A 21,814-nucleotide genomic window follows, 5' to 3' on the forward strand; every position below is an offset into this window, starting at 1 on the left:
TTAATTTTATTGTGTAACATTAAATCCTAATAGATTACTGAATATTATTTTATATTATTTATGCGCACTGTGCTCCCAAGGAAGAGATCAGCTGCTTTGAAATGTGTTAGGGTCAATACGGAAGAAAAAAAACCTCACCCACGCAGTTATGAACTTCATGGTTGCCAGGAATTGATATCTATACATGCCTTCAAATGACTGGGTAAACAAGCAATGTTTTAAAATTTCACCTGAAAGTCAAAATTGAGGGATGTAGATGTACCTCACAAGGAAGGAGACTCCACAAATGGGGAACGACCACTGAGAAGGTCCCACCACCAATCCATGCCAAATGGGCAGCAGCCAGAAAAGGCAACACCAACAGAGCCCTCTCTGCCAATTGTAGGGCTTGAGGTGGTTGATACATAGTGCCCTCTCACGTTTTATTTCCATAAATCACAAATATTCTTGGACTCCAGTCCTCATCAACTGCAGCCAGAGTGGCCGATGACCAGTGATGAGGAACAGTAACACTTCTAGTTGGTTAATTGATTCAGGAGCTTCATTGCACATGACATGTGATGCTAATTTTTTCAGTGAGTTAAATGAAAACTCACCAGAGCAGTTAGGGTTGCGAATGGGCACAAAATTTCTGTGCAAGGAAAAGGAGCAAGAGCACCAACTAGAAGTGTGTTGGAGGCAGAAGAACTGTTTGTAATGAAGTGAGAAAGGTAGTTTACTTGCCAGAATTAACAGTTTGCTGAGTGTGTCAACCCTGACCAAGTGTGGTTTTAATGGAAATTTTAATCACAACAGATGTGTAATTACCAAAGGCAGAGTTTTACATGCACAAGGTTTTGAAAATAATGGAGTCTTTGCACTAGATACAGGTCAAGAAAGGGTGAATATGGTCAAGTAGAATTCAAGTGCAACCTGTGTTCATCTGTAGCACAAAAGGCTGGGACATAGAGACTTTGGTGAGAGGAATGGAGATTAAACCTTGTAAAGTTGACCTGAATGGTGAAGTATGTGAAAGCTGTTTGCTGGGGAACAAGAACTTCTTTCCCCAAGCAAAGCTAGAGAGGTTCAACAGAGCCTTTGCAACTTATTCATACTGATATATGTGGTCCAATTCAACCAACGTCTCATGGGAAAAATAAGTGAATTTTAACATTTATTGACGATTATTCCAGATACTGCACAACTTATCTTTTAAAGGAAAAATCAGAAACTGCAGAGAAATTGAAGATGTTTGTTGCAAATATTGAAAACCAATTTGGGAGGAAACCACGAGCAATACTTTCAGACAACGGCGGTGAGTACATGTCACGCCACATCAAATCTTATCTAGAGGAAAATGGTATTAAACGTTTGCACACCACCCCATTTACCCCAGAACAAAATGGAATAGCGGAGAGAAAGAATTGCTCTCTGGTGGAGATGGTCAGATGTATGTTGATGAAGTCTAATTTATCATTTGAGTCTTGGGGTGAGGCAAGTATGACAGCAACATATTTGAAGAACAGACTGCCAACAAAAGCTGCAAATAAAGCAGCATTTGAACTTTGGTTTGGAAGAGTACCGAACATCAGTCACATTAGAGTCTTTGGAACAAGTCTTTGGTATGTCTTTGTGCTGGCACTGCATATGTGCCAGCACAAAGACATACTGAACTTAGCACCAGGACTGAGTTAGGAATATTTGTCTGCTTTGAGAAGGGGTGCAAAGGTTACATAATTCTTAATCCAAGGACAGGAGAAGTGAAAGTGAGTAGTGTATTTTAGAGGAGAGCAATCTTGTGCATGTGTTCCTAATTAGAACTATTTTAAAGAGAAACAGACTAATGCTGATTTGGTAACTGAAGAGGTTCCAGTAAAACTGATCACAGAAGTTGAAAGAACAGAGAAAACTAGTCCAAGTAAGATACCGTACTTTACCAGGGGAAACAGAGTCAGGACAAGAAGCTGCGTGTGATGATATGGATGAACAATTAGAACTTTTAATCAGACACTCATCATGAGTTAACAAAGGTGTGCCAGCAGAGCAACTATCAAAAGCAGTGCCTAATGGTGAACCTGACACATGGAAAGAAATCGACAAACTTCCTGCAGAAGAAGCTGGCAAGTTGATAGAAGCAGACAAGGAAGAAATTGAGCATTGAATAAAACAACACTTGGACACTTACTAAATTGCCAAGGGTTAAAGAACTATAGGGTGCAAATAGGTGTTTAAGAAAAAGTTAGATCTAAGAATGGAAATGTACAAAGGTATAAAGCATGGGTAGGCAAACTAAGGTCCAGGGGCCGGATTCAGCCCAATTGCCTTCTAATTCCAGCCCACGGACGGTCCAGGAATCAGCATGTTTTTACATGAATAGAATGTGTCCTTTTATTTAAAATGCACCTCTGAGTTATTTTTGGGGCCTGCCTGGTGTTTTTACACGAGTGGAATGTGTGCTTTTATTTAAAATGCATCTCTGGGTTATTTGTGGGGCATAGGAATTCGTTCATTCCCCCCCAAAAAAAATAGTCCGGCCCCCCACAAGGTCTAATGGACAGTGGATCGGCCCCCTGCTGAAAAAGTTGGCTGACCCCTGGTATAAAGCAAGGTAGATGATACAATTTTGTATAGTGAGAACAAACAAGATTGTACAGAAATTGTTGGGTGTTTAAATAAGAAGGTTTTGAGAATTTACATGCTAAATTAAAATTGATTAATTCAAATTAGGCACAGTGAGAAGTGGCTTGTAAGAAAAACATCTGGGCCTAATTTGAATAGTAGAGTGCCTGGTATCTGGTGGGCGGGGCTTGTGTGTTTTGCTCCAGAATCAGCCCCTCTCTTCAGGGTGTGTTCAGTTGAGAGTGTCAGTTATGAGGGACCAACTACCTCTTCTTGTTTCTTGCCTCAAACTTGCCTCATGTTTTATTTGGCTTCTCTCATCATGTTATTTTGTTGTAGTTTTCTTTATTACTAAAGCTTAGTTTACATTTTTGTGAAAGACTTATTTTTATCAAAGAAAAAGAAACTCTGCTGATGAAAGGTGTGGTATGTCCTAAACTGTGTGACTGAGGGGATATTCCCAGTTTGCCGGGATGATTGATTTTGTTAATCACCCCTCCTCCACCTCCAAAACATTCAGCAGGCACCGTCTGTTTCAAATTTTCAATGCCTGTTGAAAACTTTTCTATTCCATTAGGCTTAAACAAGCAATTAAGAATGTATTTCCATAATTAGTTAGCCGATTTCTCATCGTAATATTTTTATATTTATTGGGTGATTTTACGTATAAATGTAAACATCTATGAATATCAGCATATAAATAATTTAATTAAAAAAAACTGGTTCTGTGTAAAACGAGGAAATATGCCTCTTCCAAAATGGTACCAGCCACCCATGTTTTCACCCACCCCCTGAGGACTTAGATTAAAAATAAGTAACCCAATTAATTGGGGTGGGTGCCTTTTTAAATTAGCCAAAATATTTTTAAACCGTTCATCTCCAATCCTAAATCAACAAAGAGATACAGCCCTAGGTTACAGCTGTCTGGCAAATATGAAAACATCTCAGCCTTCGTGGAACATTCACTGTACAGATATTCACACAGGTAACAGTCAATGAACGTGCAATATATGTGCACAATAGATTCATTCGTATGCTACACTGACCACAGGAACAAGTACACATGAAACAGCATTTGTGTGAAAGAGTGAACACTTGATGTGTGTACGTTCAACTATGGTGTACACAGAACTCTACTCTCTTGAATGATGCCAGTGAATGATTGTTCAAGTGTGCAGCTGTATCCTTGCTGAATGTCATTCACTGTATCCTTGCTGAATGGGAACACTTCTAACAGCTGGGCAGTACACCGGTAAAATTATTTATATCCCATTTTCAACAAGGTAACAGCCTGTGTACACAACAGCTGAGGAGTACAAATGAACAGCTGAGTACAAATGTACACATTTTCACACAAACACTTGTACATGTGGAGAGACAGCATGTACCTGTGTTCAGTGCAACAGGCAAACAAAACTTGTTTGTTTGTTTTTTAAATAGATTTTATTTATCATTTTCAGTTTTGTAAATCAACATACATCAAACAATCCATACATTAAAGATTGACTTCCTTCTCCCCCCCCACCCCCCCATGGTTCATTAAAGTTCTCCTTCATTGCTGCAAACTCTAATTAGTCCCTATTTTAACTCAACCAATTTTCCTTTTGTTTATATTTTCACTGCTAGATTTAGTCTATTCCTGCTAATGTTTTTAAATGTTTACAATAATCTTCCAAATATTCAACAAACATTTCCCAAACATTCTTAAATATTATCCCTTCCTGTTTTCTTAATTTGCCAGTTAAACTAACCAATTCAGCATACTCTTTGGTTTAGCCCGCCCTTCCTCCTTAGCCGGCATTGTACCTTCCTTCAATTTATAAACATATACTATTCGGGCTATCATTGTTGCATACATAAAGAGATCTTCCTTTATGTCAAAACTAATATTCGTAATATTAGTTTTGATCCCCTTCATGGATCACTGCCTTGCCGTGGCGAAGGGGCTTGAAGAACTCAGAGAAGCTATGAACTACGCCAAGCAGGGCACACAAGATGAACAGGTCATAGTGGAGAGTTTGGACCAAACGTGATCCACCTGGAGGAGGAACCGGCAAACCACTCCAGTATCCTTGCCAAGAAAACAACATGGACAAATACAACAGGCATATAAAAGTTATGACGCTGGAAGATGAGCCCCTCAGGTCGGAAGGCGTCCAACATGCTACTGAAACATGCAATGAAACAATCGTTGAGACGGCTAGAGCGCCGGTGGCGGATAACTCATTCCGAATCTGACCGGACACAGGTTAGAGCTCAACGTCGAGCCTACCAAGTGGCGATAGCGACGGCGAAGAAGAATTTCTTCACCGCCTCTATTGCATCTGCAGAAAACAGCAGCAGGAGACTTTTTCAGGTGGTTCACAATTTAGCGGAACCACCTGCAACATCGGGGCCCAGTACGGGCCACATGTTCTCCTGCAATGATTTTGCAAAGTTTTTTGCAGATAAAATCGCCCAGATTCGGGAAGAAGTAGACTCCACCGTGGGAGCAGGGCCGGGGCGGGAGAGTGCTAGAGTTCTGTCTAGTCAAGTTGAGTGGGATCAATTTCAATCTGTTACCTCCGAGGATGTGGACAGGCTGCTTGGACGAGTGAAACCAACCACCTGTCTCCTGGATCCTTGCCCATCCTGGCTTATAAAAGCTAGCCGGGAAGGACTGGGCGATGGGCTTCGTGGGGTGGTGAATGCTTCCCTCCGTGAGGGAGCCTTCCCAGACCCGCTGAAAGAGGCGGTTATTAAACCGCTTCTTAAAAAACCATCTTTAGATGCGGCCACGATGGCCAACTATCGCCCAGTCTCAAATCTTCCATTCCTGGGCAAGGTGATTGAGCGAGTGGTTGCTGAACAACTCCAGGCACGCCTGGAAGAAGCGGACCATTTGGATCCCTTCCAGTCGGGATTCAGGCCTCATCATGGGACTGAAACTGCCTTGGTCGCACTGGTTGATGATCTCCGGCGGGCTAGGGACAAAGGTGAGAGCTGTTTCCTAGTTCTGCTGGATCTCTCAGCGGCGTTTGATACCATCGACCATAGCATCCTTCTGGACCGTCTTGAGGGGCTGGGAGCTGGGGGCACTGTTATACAGTGGTTCCGCTCCTTCCTCCTGGGCCGTGTTCAGAAAGTGGTGGTGGGGGATGAGTGTTCAGACCCTTGGGCCCTCACTTGTGGGGTGCCTCAGGGTTCTGTCCTCTCCCCCATGCTTTTTAACATCTATATGAAGCCGCTGGGAGAGATCATCAGGAGGTTTGGGCTGGGTGTTCATCAGTATGCGGATGACACCCAGCTCTACCTCTCTTTTAAATCAGAACCAGTGAAGGCGGTGAAGGTCCTGTGTGAGTGTCTGGAGGCGGTTGGAGGATGGATGGCGGCTAACAGATTGAGGTTGAATCCTGACAAGACAGAAGTACTGTTTTTGGGGGACAGGAGGCGGGCAGGTGTGGAGGATTCCCTGGTCCTGAATGGGGTAACTGTGCCCCTGAAGGACCAGGTGCGCAGCCTGGGAGTCATTTTGGACTCACAGCTGTCCATGGAGGCACAGGTCAAATCTGTGTCCAGGGCAGCTGTTTACCAGCTCCATCTGGTACGTAGGCTGAGACCCTATCTGCCTGCGGACTGTCTCGCCAGAGTGGTGCATGCTCTGGTTATCTCTCGCTTGGACTACTGCAATGCACTCTACGTGGGGCTACCTTTGAAGGTGACGCGGAAACTACAACTAATCCAGAATGCGGCAGCTAGACTGGTGACTGGGAGCGGCCGCCGAGACCATATAACACCGGTCTTGAAAGACCTGCATTGGCTCCCAGTACGTTTCCGAGCACAATTCAAAGTGTTGGTGCTGACCTTTAAAGCCCTAAACGGCCTCGGTCCAGTATACCTGAAGGAGCGTCTCCACCCCCATCAGTCTGCCCGGACGCTGAGGTCCAGCGCCGAGGGCCTTCTGGCGGTTCCCTCACTGCGAGAAGCAAAGCTACAGGGAACCAGGCAGAGGGCCTTCTCGGTAGTGGCGCCCGCCCTGTGGAACGCCCTTCCAGCAGATGTCAAAGCGATAAACAACTACCTGACATTCAGGAGACATCTTAAGGCAGCCCTGTTCAGGGAAGTTTTTAACGTGTGACATTTTACTGTATTTTTGGTTTTTATGGAAGCCGCCCAGAGTGGCTGGGGAGGCCCAGCCAGATGGGCGGGGTATAAATAATAAATTATTATTATTATTATTATTACTGGGGAAGAGCGGAGGGCAAGTACAAGTAGATCCAGAGCTGATGAAGCGGCTGGGCCAAAGCCGAAAGGACGCTCAGTTGCGGATATGCCTGGAAGCGAAAGGAAAGTCCAATGCTGTAAAGAAAAATATTGCATAGGAACCTGGAATGTAAGAACCATGAACCTGGGTAAGTTGGAGGTGGTCAAAAATGAGATGGCAAGAATAAATATTGACATCCTGGGCATCAGTGAACTAAAATGGACGGGAATGGGTGAATTCAGTTCGGATGACCATCACATCTACTACTGTGGGCAAGAAACCTGTAAAAGAAATGGAGTGGCCCTCATAGTCAACAAAAGAGTGGCGAAAGCTGTACTGGGATGCAATCTCAAAAATGATAGAATGATCTCGATACGAATCCAAGGCAGACCTTTTAACATCACAGTAATCCAAGTGTATGCACCAACCACTGGTGCTGAAGAAACTGAAATTGACCAATTCTATGAAGACTTACAACACCTTATAGAAGTGACACCAAAGAAGGATGTTCTTCTCATTATAGGGGATTGGAATGCTAAAGTAGGGAGGCAAGAGATAAAAGGAACAACTGGCAAGTTTGGCCTTGGAAATCAAAACGAAGCAGGGCAAAGGCTAATAGAGTTCTGTCAAGAGAACAAGCTGGTCATCACAAACACGCTTTTCCAACAACACAAGAGACGACTCTACACATGGACATCACCAGATGGGCAGCATCGAAATCAGATTGATTATATTCTCTGCAGCCAAAGATGGAGAAGCTCTATACAGTCAGCAAAAACAAGACCTGGAGCTGACTGTGGCTCAGATCATCAGCTTCTTATAGCAAAATTCAAGCTTAAACTGAAGAAAGTAGGAAAAACCACTGGGCCGGTAAGATACAATCTAAGTCAAATCCCTTATGAATACACAGTGGAAGTGAGGAACAGGTTTAAGGATTTAGATTTGGTAGACAGAGTGCCTGAAGAACTATGGATGGAGGCTCGTAACATTGTACAGGAGGCAGCAACGAAAACCATCCCAATGAAAAGGAAATGCAAGAAAGCAAAGTGGCTGTCCAACGAGGCCTTACAAATAGCGGAGGAGAGAAGGCAAGCAAAATGCGAGGGAGATAGTGAAAGATACAGGAAATTGAATGCAGATTTCCAAAGAATAGCAAGGAGAGACAAGAAGGCCTTCTTAAATGAGCAATGCAAACAAATAGAGGAAAACAACAGAATGGGAAGAACCAGAGATCTGTTCAAGAAAATTGGAGATATGAAAGGAACATTTCGTACAAAGATTACCATAATAAAGGACAAAAGTGGTAAGGACCTAACAGAAGCAGAAGACATCAAGAAGAGGTGGCAAGAATACACAGAGGAATTATACCAGGAAGATATGGATGTCTCGTACACCCCAGGTAGTGTGGCTGCTGACCTTGAGCCAGACATCCTGGAAAGTGAAGTCAAATGGGCCTTAGAAAGCACTGCAAATAACAAGGCCAGTGGAAGTGATGGTATTCCAGCTGAACTATTTAAAATTTTAAAAGATGATGCTGTTAAGGTGCTACACTCAATATGCCAGCAAATTTGGAAAACTCAGCAGTGGCCAGAAGATTGGAGAAGATCAGTCTACATCCCAATCCCAAAGAAGGGCAGTGCCAAAGAATGCTCCAACTACCGCACAATTGCACTCATTTCACACGCTAGCAAGGTTATGCTTAAAATTCTACAAGGAAGGCTCAAGCAGTATGTGGATCGAGAACTCCCAGAAGTGCAAGCTGGATTTAGAAGACGCAGAGGAACCAGAGACCAAATTGCAAACATGCGCTGGATTATGGAGAAAGCTAGAGAGTTCCAGAAAGACATCTACTTCTGCTTCATTGACTATGCAAAAGCCTTTGACTGTGTCGACCACAGCAAACTATGGCAAGTTCTTAAAGAAATGGGAGTGCCTGATCACCTCATCTGTCTCCTGAGAAATCTCTATGTGGGACAAGAAGCTACAGTTAGAACTGGATATGGAACAACTGATTGGTTCAAAATTGGGAAAGGAGTACGACAAGGCTGTATTTTGTCTCCCTGCTTATTTAATTTATATGCAGAATACATAATGCGAAAGGCTGGGCTGGATGCATCCCAAGCTGGAATTAAGATTGCTGGAAGAAATATCAACAACCTCAGATATGCAGATGACACAACCTTGATGGCAGAAAGTGAGGAGGAACTAAAGAACCTTTTAATGAGGGTGAAAGAGGAGAGCGCAAAATATGGTCTGAAGCTCAACATCAAAAAAACGAAGATCATGGCCACTGGTCCCATCACCTCCTGGCAAATAGAAGGGGAAGAAATGGAGGTAGTGAGAGATTTTACTTTCTTGGGCTCCATGATCACTGCAGATGGTGACAGCAGCCATGAAATTAAAAGACGCCTGCTTCTTGGGAGAAGGGCAATGACAGGCCTAGACAGCATCTTGAGAAGTAGAGATGTCACCTTGCCAACAAAGGTCCGTATAGTTAAAGCCATGGTTTTCCCAGTAGTGATGTATGGAAGTGAGAGCTGGACCATAAAGAAGGCTGATCGCCGAAGAATTGATGCTTTTGAATTATGGTGCTGGAGAAGACTCTTGAGAGTCCCATGGACTGCAAGAAGATCAAACGCATCCATTCTTAAGGAAATCAGCCCTGAGTGCTCACTGGAAGGACAGATCGTGAAGCTGAGGCTCCAGTACTTTGGCCACCTCATGAGAAGAGAAGACTCCCTGGAGAAGACACTGATGCTGGGAAAGATGGAGGGCACAAGGAGAAGGGGGCGACAGAGGACAAGATGGTTGGATAGTGTTTTCGAGGTTACCAGCATGGGTTTGACCAAACTGCGGGAGGTAGTGGAGGACAGGGGTGCCTGGCGTGTTCTGGTCCATGGGGTCACGAAGAGTCGGACACGACTAAACGACTAAACAACAACAACAACAAATATTCGTAAGAGAAAGGCTTCTGGTTTTTTTAATAATAAAAGCCCTTTTCAACATTGTTTTCATTTCATTATAAATCATCTCCCAGTAGCCTTTCACAGCTTTACATGTCCACCAGATGTGGAAGAAGGTACCTTCTTTTTCCTTACATTTCCAACAGGTATATAATTCTGATTTATACATCTTTGCTAACTTTCTTGGTGTCAGATACCACCTATATATCATTTTCATGTAATTCTTTTTTAACATATAACATGCAGTAAATGTCAGATCAAGCAAAACTTTAATGTCCCCTTTTGCAAGGGAGGTGTCAGGAGATCTAAAAATTCTCAGTTCCCTGAACAAATGACAGTCTGCAGGATTTTGTGGAGGAAGACACAACTGATTAAAGTTGTATGATACTGATTTAAATGTACAGTGTAGATGAGGCCCAGGATGTTAAGGGTCTGGAAACCATGTCCTTTCAGGAACAGAGCATAATATTGTTAGCCTGGTGAAGAGAAAATTATTTATTCATATTTATTCACTGCATTTATAGCCCGCCCTTTCCCCAAAAAGCTCAATGCGGCCTACACAGTTCTCTCCCTCCTCATTTAATACCCACAACCCTGGGAGGGAAGTTAGGCTGAGAGTGAGTAACTGGCCCAAGTTCACCCAGCAAGCTTCACGGATTAGTTAGAATTTGAACCCAGGTCCTAGCAGGACACTTTAACTACTATACCATGCTGGGTCTCCAGATTCAGGGAAGGCATGGTATGATCAGAAGGGCTGTTGAAGAAAAGTTGGAGCTGGGTTGGTCACTGTTGCTTCAGGGGTCAGGGCTAGAACCAGTGGGTAAAAAACAAAGGAAGGCAGGATTTCAGTTCAACATCACAACAGGGGCGGGGAAATTTGGCCTCCCAGTCTCCCTATCTGGCCCCTGGGACTCTTCGCAGGCCACACTCTCACCTCAGTCATGCCCTCTTCCCCCAATCTATAGTTTCCTAGATTGGTAGTTGAGGGACAACCATGAAAGCCAGTGTGGTGTGGATTGGGACCAGGAGGGCCAGAGTTCAAATCCCCACTTGGTCTTGAAGCTCAGTGGGAGACCTTGGGCCAGTTACTGCCACTCAGTCTAACCTACCTCACTGGGTTGTTGAGGATGCCACCTTGAACTCCTTGGATTTTTTTCCACCAAGGTAAAACCCAATAAATAAAGAAATGTGCTTTAAATGTGCTTTTAATGCATTGTGCGGATATGACTGACTTTGGTGTAGCAAGCACCTTTTCAAAGAAGGTACACTGGGGCAAGGAACCTTTTTCAGTCTCAGGGCCGTATTCACTTCAATACAGCTTTCCAGGGGCCACATTCCTAGTGCTGGGTCGGAGCCAAAGGCAGACATGGGCAGAGCAGAAAATGCAAGTAACACCTTTGTACGGTGGGCAAGTTTCTACCAATAGCCACACATCATTCGCTATCCTCCATCCTGGCAAGGGAGAGGCATCAGCACAAGGCACACCCCAGCCAGGAAAATAAAACACTCAAGGATGTGCAGCAAGGACAGGCCAGGCCAGGGAGCCTCTTGAGGGTCAGAAAGTTGGCTGCATTCAGAGGTTCCTACACCATCACAAGCCAATTCAGATGGAAACAAGGAATGAGCACACAGAGGAAACAGAAAGGCAGGAAATAACTTCATCCCCGAGGATGCAAAGCATCAGGAAGTCATGGCTAGAGGGGCTGTGAAGGCATGTTGCACGATCTGGCCAATGTCTCGCCATGGAGGCCCCTCAGATAAACACAGGCAGAGGTCAATGCATCCCTGCACAGAACTCATAAAGCCACAACAGTTCTGCCCACAAAACTGTGTTTCACAACAGGATATAGATAAGAGAGAGCAGTGTTTGAAACTGAGATATGAAAGCTAGGAGCTACATGGCACCTTAAACCTAGGTCATGGGTGCAACAACGGAATGTCTAGGTGCACGTTTTTATAAAAAAGAATACAAAGGTGAAAATGAATGAACTGCAGCCAAAATATTATGTACCCAAAACATTTTAAGAGGGGTTAAAAGTCATTAACATCTTACGTATCTAGAGAGACTTGCCTGAACAAAAGTGTTTTCCGCAGGAGCCAAAAGAGAATACACTGAAGATGCCTGCCTGGTGTCATCAGGCAAGGAGTTCCAAAGTGTAGGTGCTGCCATACGAGAATAACTATTTCTTACAAGTGAGGAATGAGTATTGTATGGCACCTGTAAAACCCATGGAAACTGATGGGCAGAACTAACTTAGGTTCATTGATTTCAATGGGTCCACTCTAAGGAAAGTCTAATTAAGAATAAATCACAAGTTCCATTTTAAAAAGGAAAGAAAATCAAAATTAGAACTCTCACTGAAATTAGGATTTGCCAAGACAGGAATACAAATGCAGGAGGAGGAATTGAGAGTGCTAAGCTTTGTGAATCATGCAGGAATTTTTTGAATGGGAATGGTGGAGATGGAAATGCAGTAAGGTAGCTTAGAGCAGTGTTTCCCAACCTTGGGCCTCCAGCTGTTTTTGAACTACAATTCCCATCATCCCTGACCACTGGTCTTGCTAGCTAGGGATGATGGGAGTTGTAGTCCAAAAACAGCTGGAGGCCCAAGGTTGGGAAACACTGGCTTAGAGTGATGGACAATCATAATAATGTTTGACATTGCACATACACTAGACAAGGCACTGTAGCCAACCCTGGTATTGCAGATATATCAGAAAACAACAGCACTGGTTTGTATCCAATGCTAGCCCTACTCAGAGAAGACCCACTGAAAATAATGGAGCTGACTCCCATAAATCCATTAATTTATCTGGGTCTATTCTGAGTAGAACTTAGTTGGATACAACCCATAACATGTATGGCAGGCCTATAGCTCTGCCTTTAGATCAGTGGTGGGGAACCTGTGCGCACCCACTCCCCACCCAATGTTGTTGGGACTCCAGCTCCTATTAGCCCTAGATAGTATGGTCCATGATAATGGAAACTATGGTCCAGAAACATCTGGAGGTCCATGGGTCCCTCACCCTTGCTTTAGATACAACAGAACCACCCAACAGCTTCTTAAGTATCTCTGCACCTCTGCTTCATTAAAACTCATGCAACTCACAGTCACAAGATGTGGTCAATTGGGTTTAGAGGATATTCATTGACCTTGGCTTTATCAAAGGATAAAAACATGATAACTTTAAAATGGTATCTATGTTCAGACACTGTAGGTATGCTACTGAATATTTGCTGGAGGGTAAACATTATGAGGACTGCTAGTGTGGCATAGCGGTTGGAGGGTTGGCTAGGAGCTGGCAGACAAGAGTTTGAATCCCTGCTCAGTGACACCCCTATAAAAGGTGAATGTTCTGAAGCAAGGCCTCTGGTGATCATCTCAACAGGCAGCCAGGTTCATATCGGTATAAATCTGCTGTTAAGCATCTCTCACACACGCTTTTGAGAGACCTAAAGCATGGCTTGTAAGGAGAACCACAGAACAGGGTCCTGAATTCTGCCCAATTTTCACAGCGTTAAGTATCACCACCAAGAAATTCACATTACCATCTTCACTGGTTGATGATTGTGATGATTAGCTGCTGCTGTAACGGAACTGTGTCAAGGTACGATATACCTAAAAGGGAGGGGGGGTTCACAGTGCATGGGCTAGAGGTCACCAAAAGCAAACACTGAGATTAGCTAGCATTTCCCTCAATCACTACGCTTTGATTTTATTTTTGTGTCGTTCCTGCCTAGAAATGTTTCAGCAAGTGGGGCTACAACACAAACAAAGCTCTTCTCATTTTTTATTTTTTTATGCTGTCCCCTCTGAAAAAAAATAATAATATTGAAGCTCAAGAGAGGGAGGGGGATTCTGCCCTGCCCTGCAGGAAAGGGTGGTATTTGGGCTAAAGCAGGGGGGAAACATTCCCCCCACGCCACCTTTTAGCAGCACCTGAGTCTCAATGCCTTTTTTAGAATTGAGAACACGCAACAGTCAGGCAGAGATGCTGATCAGTGGTCTCTGGACAGGTGATTTAGTGCAACATAAAGCAGGCCATAAATCTAAGAGGATTATTTCTTTCCCCAGCCCCCACCTCGCCAAGTCATGGCACCACGCACCATCTCCAGCCTCATCTGACTGCAGTGCTGAACCAGTGTCATAACATGGAGGAAGATGCCTAAATACTAAAAAAAAAAATCACTGCTGCCCCCCCAGCCGCTGCCTTTTTGGTCTGTTTCCCAGCTATGATTCTGCTCCTTTCATTTTCTATGAGAAAGCAAAAATAATAATTATTTAACATTATGCTGCTTTTCTTTTTTTAAACGACTGATATAATTTGGACAGCACTGCCTTTGAAAACACGGCTTAACTGTAATTGCTTCAGACAGACGGCGGATTTAAATGAGCCGTAGCAACATACCCTCCATTAAAAGTAACCACCACCTTATCGTCTTCACTATTTATCTGCGTACCTACAAAGGACTGAAATTATTTACTTGCATTGTACAAATGGAAGAGGACTTTGGCAATATGTCACTTGGCCTATATAATTGATACATTTTAGTATGTGGCTGGCACATTAAGAAAAAAAATAAAATGCAAAATTTTGCAGGATGTACAATAAAGCAAATCTCCCTTCCACACCATTCCCTGGATATACTTTAGAATGCACAACTCAAAAGGACCAAAAATAGCATTTCAGTTCCGTGTGCAAATGCCCCCCCTTTAAATCAGTGCGAGCACATATAAACCAAATTCTCATTTTCAGCCTCCCATGCAGGAAAAAGCTTCTATTATATGCTGTCATTCTAAGGACTTCTCAATTTTGTTGGATTCTTCACAAGTACCCCCTCCATAATTATTGCTTTATTGAAGGGGGGATGGCAGAGAGAAAAATACATAAGATGTTGGTGGGAGGGATAACAACCGGGCTGTTTTGCACTGACACTGCAGGATCTGCGCTAGATCTTCCACTGTGCGTGGGGGGAGGAGTCGGATAGAGAGAATAAAGGACTGGATTTTGGGGTGGGATAAAGGACTGGATTTTTTTTGGGGGGGGGTCCCCACCACAAATGAACCTGCAAGTACAAGAGGATTTCTCAGTTGACGCTTACACACACACACACACACACACACACACACACAAACATTCTCCATGTTCTGTATTGCAGGCCATAAAACAATTATAATTTCCAGTCACAGATAAATCCGTTAAGGATACAGGAGACACCAGTCTTACATTGATCTGCTAAGGATACATCTACTGGTAAAAGCACCCCCCCCCCCCGCGCGCCTTAAAACGGGGCAAGGATGAGGGAGATAGTCAAGCCGGTACTGTTTCCCTCCCTCCCTCATCTTCCACTCTACATAATGCAGAATAACAGCGTCCCCCTCTGCCTTTTCCCTTCCAGTTACGAACGCTTCTCTTTTTTTGGCCAAGAAGCTATTCATAATATGAATAGATACTAACTGTATAAAAAGGGTGGTGTTGGAAAGGATCTCTTGACCCGTAGCGTCCTCGACCATCGAGGGCGCCCCCACCCAACAAAAAAACGTAAGGTCTGCAGTGACGCTCCAAATCTCCCCCTTCCATCCCTCTTAATACTCTATTTCATTCACCACTACCACCAACTCTCCAGATTTCTGCAGCTGCGTCCCTTATTTATTTTTACAATGGGGACTACGGAGCAGGAGGCGGGGGAATAGACAGCCCCCGTCTCATTGACCATTAAATGAAAGGTGGGCGGGGGGGGAGAGAGGAAGGAAGCAACAACAAAAAGAGTTTAATCTTACTTTCTCCCACCACAGCCTTAAGCCCAGCTGGTGCCATGACGTCCCTCTCTTGTTCTTCTTCTTGAGGTATTTGTGTGGTGAGGAATCCCCACGTCTGGTTTCCCCTCTTCTCCTTTTCCTGCTACTGCTCGGCTCAAAACCCCGCACAAAACTGCACTCCGGTTTGGCTTCTCAGCTGACTGCAAAAGGAAGGAGGGAGGGCAGTCTGGGCAAGGATGCGGAGGGGGGGGGCGGCGGAGGAGGAGGCAGGTCCAGGCAGGGCGTGGTCGGATTGTGATGCGAGCTGCTGATGCTGATGCAGAAAGAGGCTGGTGGTGCCGTGGATGGCGTCATACCCCCCACCGGACCAATCAGCGCGCCGCCTGCTCAGCATCTCTCTCTCTCCCCCCTCTCTCTACACACACACAGACATACGCACCCGCACGGCCTGCGGCTCTGCTCAGCGACTAACTCTAGTGAGGGGCGGAGCCAACATCTGCAAATAAAGGGATGGGGGTGGGTAAAAGAAAGAATCGCAGCCTCTCCTGCTGTATGAATGAACCTCCCTTACATGCGTTTACACATGTACTTGTTTGCAGAATGCAAACATTCGATGGGGTCCCCGCTAACCCCTGCCACCAAGTCCTTGTTTTGAATTTGCTTTCGTGCAGCTGGATTTGCAGTTTTTATGTTGCTTTTTTTAAAAAAAAAAAACAACAACACTTTTTAAAATGATGTTGCACTGCTGCTTAGAGATTTTATTTTTTTCAAATACACTAAGGAGGTTATAAATAAATAATGAAAAATATAGGCAGCTTCCACTACCACCCTCCAGTCCCAATAAGAACAGACAGCTATTCACCAGGCCCACATGTCAAGAGACACAGGGATATAGACACTAAGTTGAGACCTTGCTTCAGACCCAGATGCCAACTTTCATTGCCAACAGAGCAGCTCTTCAAGAACTGGTGCCTGTTTTTCCCCTCTTCTCTTTCCCCTTATTTTCATTTTGTTTAGATGGTAAGCCTGCAGGCAAGGACAGTCTTGTTTAATTGATTGTATGTAAGCCATTCTGGAAGCCTTTCTAGGCTGAAGAGCAGAGGACAGACAATCTCAATATTGATGATGATGACAATGTAGGCTTCCTCAACCTCGGCCCCCCAGATGTTTTGAGATGATGGGATCAGGGATGATGGGAGTTGTAGTCCCAAAACACCTGGAGGGCCGAGTTTGCCTATGCCTGCTCTAAACTGAATGGGAGCAGCTCACAAAGATTTTAGATGCCAGCGAACTTTCCTTTAAAAAAAAAAAATAATTATTGAGAATTTCAACATAACAAATTATCAAAACATATCATCTTCATTATTTTTCCCTCCCCTCTCCCCCCAAAAAACCCTCCCTTACTCCCCCCAAGACTTCCCTCAGCTCCTCTCTCTGATTTTTCAGCACATGTTATTCTCTGCATATTGTAAAATTGTAAAGATTCTTAAATTATCTGTCTATTATGTTAACAATCAATACATTTGTGTATGTTTATTCAAAACCTGCCAAGGAGTTCAATTCATTTTGGGGGTTTTAAGTAGTTTGTAAGGAGTTCCCATTCTACTTTAAAGTCACAGTTGTCCTTGTCTCGCAGTTTGTATGTCAGTTTTGCCAATTCTGCATAGTCCATCAATTTCTCTTGCCACTGTTCTTTTGTCGGGATTTCCTCATTCTTCCATCCTCGTGCTATTAAGACTCTTGCCACTGTTGTAGCATACATAAATAAATTCTTTATTTTCCTTGGTAGGTCTTTTCCTACAATCCCTAACAAAAATGCTTCTGGGTTTGTTTGTTTTTACAAATGTCAATTGAAACATTTTCTTCAACTCATTATATATCATTCCCCCCCCCCAAAAAAAATTTAATTTCTCTACATTCCCACCACATATGGTAAAAAGTCCCTTCCTTTTCTTTACACTTCCAGCATACGTTTGACCCAGTTTTGTACATTCTTGCAATCTGTACTGGTGTTATATACATCATTTTCATATAATTTTCTTTCAAAAGAGAACAGTCTGAAAATTTTAGAACTATTCTCCACAATTTTTCCCAATCTTCAAATTATATATTATGTCCTATATCTTGTGGCCATTTGATCATGACCGATTTCACCTCCTCATCTTTTGTTTCCCATTCTAGCAGAATACCATATGCACCCTTCAGCAACTTCACTTTCCCTTCTATGACTTCCTTTTGGAATCTAGAAGTAGTATAACTAAATCCTTTCTTATTGTCTTCTTTGTATATCTCATGTAATTGCCTGTAATGTAACCAACTCTGAAAATGATCTTTTATTTCCCCATACTCTTTTAGCTTCCATTTTCCTTCTTGATCCTTTAGTAAGTCACTGTATGTAAGCCACTTTCCTTTTTTACCAAGTGGCTTGAGCAGCAAAGCTTCAAGTGGTGAAAGCCACCAAGGTGTATTCTGTTCTATTAAATCTTTATATCTATCCCAAACCTTCATCAATGATTTCCTAATTATATGATTATAAAATCCTTTATGTACTTTTCCTTTCCCATACCATAGATATGCATGCCATCCAAATCTATTATCATGACCTTCCAAATCCAATGCTTCTTGCTTTTCCAGTTTTACCCAGTCCCTAATCTATATCAAACATGCAGTCTCATAATACAATTTAAGGTCTGGGAGGGCAAAACCGCCTCTTTCTTTTGTATCTGTAAGTATCTTATGCTTTATCCTTGGCTTTTTGCCCCTCCCGATAACTTGGAGATTTCCTTCTGCCATCTTTTGAGGCAATCATCTTTCACCATTACTGGGACTGACTGGAAAAGAAATAGCATTTTTGGCAAAACATTAATTTTTACTGCTGCTATTTTTCCTAATAGGGAGAGATTCATTCTGCTCCATATTTCTAGATTTCTTTTTATCTCGAGCCACACTTTTTCATAATTATCTTTGTAAATATTTTTATTTCTTGATGTTAACCATAACCCTAAGTATTTGAACTTTTTATGGACTTCTGTTTCAATACTTTGCTGCAACTCTTTTTTCTCTTCTTCCTTCAAATTTTTAACTAATAATTTAGTTTTATTCCTATTTAATTTAAATCCTGCCACTTCCCCAAATTTCTGAATCTTTTCTATAACTTTAGGGAGAGAATTTTTTGGATCTTCCACTGTGATCACCAAATCATCAGCATATGCTTTCAGTTTAAACTCACTTTTCCCAGTTTTTATCCCAGTGATCTCTTTATCTGCTCTTATATTCCTGGCAAGTACTTCCAGAACCAGAATGAACAACAGCGGTGATAATGGACAATCTTGTCTGGTTCATTTTTGTATCTTACATTCATCTGTTATCACCTGATTTACAATGTATTTCGCTTTTTGTTCTGAATAAATTGCTTGTATTCCTTTTAAAAATTTAGATCCACATTTAATTTCCTCAAGTAACTTTATCATGAAATTCCAAGAGATGTTGTCAAAGACTTTTTCGGCATCTATAAACACCATTACTGCTTTCTTTTCATTTTTGATCTCCAGGTATTCTATTATATTCCAAATATTTCTTATATTCTCCTTCATTTGCATACCTGGAAGGAATCCATCCTTATGTATATACTCATTTATTTATTTTTTCATTCTATTAGCTAAAATGCTTGCAAATAGTTTATAATCGTTGTTTAACAATAAGATAGGCCTATAATTTCTAATTTGCAGCAAGTCTGAATCTTGTTTTGGAATTATTGTAATATACACCTCTTTCCATGTTTCTGGAATTTCACCTGAATTTAAGGTCTCATTCATAACATCTTTCAGTGGATTTAGCAATTGTTCACTTTATTTTTTATAATACTTTGCCATTAGTCTATCTGGGTCAGGAGACTTGCCATTTTTAGTCCACTTTATTGCCTCTAGCAGTTCTTGAACGGTTATTTGAGTATTTAAGATTGTCATTTGTTCCTCTTTTATTTTTGGTAAATTACTACTTTTAATATATTCTTCTATTTAAAATTTTTTCTCCTTTCCTTTCCTATACAAATCTGAGAAATATTTTACAAATGCTGCTCTTATTTCCTTCATCTTATCTGTGATCTTTCCATTTATATTAATTTCATTTATGGAGTTCCGCTGTTCACTTTTCTTCAGCCACCACGCTAGCAATTTTCCTGATTTATTGGCATGCTCAAAATATTTTTCTTTCTTTCTTTTTATTTTCCTGCTAATTTCCTCATTAACTATCATAGAATATTGAGTTTGTAATATTCTAATTGCCTGTTTGACTGGCTCTTTATTTGCTTTCTTTGACAATTGTTTCTCCTTGTTCGCAATTTGCTGAAAAATCTTTTTCCTTTCAATTTCCTTTTAAATGAATTTTGTTATATAAACAATCCTCTCATCACTGCCTTGCTTGTGTTTCAGACCGTCTGCAATTTTGTCTGTCTTTGAGTGTTTATTTCAAAATAATCACTCAAGGCCTTTTTGGCTTTTTCCATAAATTTTTGATCATCTAATCTAATAAATCTTCATTCAATCTCCATCTAAATGAAATTTGGCTTTCTTTTTGTGTTTCCATCGTCAAGGAATTATGAGCTGAAAATGTCCTGGGATTAATCTCAATTTTTAAAACTCGAGGTTCCAACTTTTTGGATATCCACAAAGAGTCTATTCTTGAACTGCTATCATAAACATGGCTATAATAAGTAAACTCTTTATGAAACAAATGTCTTGTTCTCAATATACCGTATTTTTCACTCTATAAGACGCACAAGACCACAAGACGCACCTAGTTTTTGGAGGAGGAAAACAAGAAAAAAAATATTCTGATTCTCAGAAGCCAGAACAGCAAGAGGGATCGCTGCGCAGTGAAAGCAGCAATCCTTCTTGCTGCTCTGGCTTCTGGGATAGCCTGCATTCGCTCCATAAGACGTACACACATTTCCCCTTACTTTTTAGGAGGGGAAAAGTGAGTCTTATAGAGCAAAAAATTCGGTATCTATCAAGTTCAAATTTTGAGCCAGATCAAAGAAAGTCTTTGGCAACCTGCCTTCTTTCATCTCTTTTCCCCTAGCTGATCTATCTTTTTTCGAATGATGGAGCTCCACTTAAGTCTCCCATTAAAATCATCTTTTGATCTGCAAATTCAAGTAGTTCTGTTTCCAATTTTTTTTTTTAAGACTGCTTTTTTTCTCATTAGGTGCGTAAATTATGCCAGGGAACTTTCTTAGCTCTGCATGGAGTTGTCAGGGATTGAACCGGGGACCCTTTTTTTGCATAAAACCTTCACACTACCACAGAATTGTTCTTCACTTAAAAGATTCCACTCTTTGTGGTTCTGAAAACAGGACCGAATTAATTAGCAACACAGGAAGCTTCCCGTCTGCAGTCTTTGCTGCTGTTAAGGCTTCCTGCCTAAAAGAAGTAGAAGAAAATACTTTCAATTTCAAAATGTGGGACTGCACAGAGTTTTGAACTCATACACTTCAAGTATATTTGTTATAGTACTGAGTCTCCCTCCCGTAAATCGTGTGTGATGATTTGTTAGCCAGTTCAGGGTTGTTGTTGTTGTTGTTTACAACTTCACAACTTCTGCATCAGACACACCCTACTAAAAAAAAGAGAGAAAAGCCAAATGATAAAAAGTGTGCTTTGCTCCTTCCTCACACCCAGTATCTTTGGTGGTTTCGCCACAAGAGCCCGTATTTCTTATGGAGCAATGGTTCATTATCAGTCTGCCTTAGTTCAGTAACAGGTGCAAAACCAGGAATACTTCAAATGTATTTATGAGGATGTGTTATGAAGCATGACCTACCCAAAGATGAAAGGGAAGAAGAGGTGTTTCCATCCCAAAAGAGTACAGTCTTTTGGTTTGGACAATATCTTTTATGTATGAAAACCAAGCACATCCTACCCTTATATAATTTGTGTACATGCTGTCCCTGACATTGGCTCTCAGTTAAGTGCTTAATAAACAGCTACACCTAACTTGCTCAATTCCACCCCCACCCATTTTTCAAATTGCATATTGTCAAGTTTTCCGACAGCACAATTTCCCTCCAGCTCTACATTTTATGTCCAACTGTGCACACGGGCGCACACGCACACGAAACCTTGGATGTGTTCCTAAGTTGTACCCAATATTAGAAATTATCTGATAGCTGCCCCCTTTAAAAAATATACTTCTGCGTGACCAGAGGCAGTTTTAGAGCTGCAGGGGGCACCAAAACAATGCTGTAGAAT

At 42.1% G+C, this 21,814-nt stretch overlaps 1 protein-coding gene across 3 annotated transcripts in view; it reads right to left on the reverse strand.

Annotated features, from left to right (window-relative positions):
- The window catches only part of LOC308579019 (syntaxin-binding protein 1), a 66,333-nt gene extending 50,511 nt beyond the window's left edge, over positions 1–15,822 (reverse strand). The window contains exon 1 of one of the 3 annotated variants that reach the window (XM_081179762.1): positions 15,588–15,822. Coding sequence is in view for 2 of the 3 variants with exons in the window: in XM_081179760.1 (XP_081035886.1) it covers positions 15,588–15,624 (37 nt within the window). In the remaining variant the exon portion in view is untranslated. The remainder of the gene's footprint in view (positions 1–15,587) is intronic. The other 2 variants (XM_081179760.1, XM_081179761.1) reach the window with 2 other exon arrangements.
- Between the last annotated feature and the right edge of the window lie 5,992 nt (positions 15,823–21,814).

The sequence above is a fragment of the Podarcis bocagei genome (assembly GCF_964188305.1).
Source record: "Podarcis bocagei genome assembly, chromosome: Z".
NCBI lineage: Eukaryota > Metazoa > Chordata > Lepidosauria > Squamata > Lacertidae > Podarcis > Podarcis bocagei.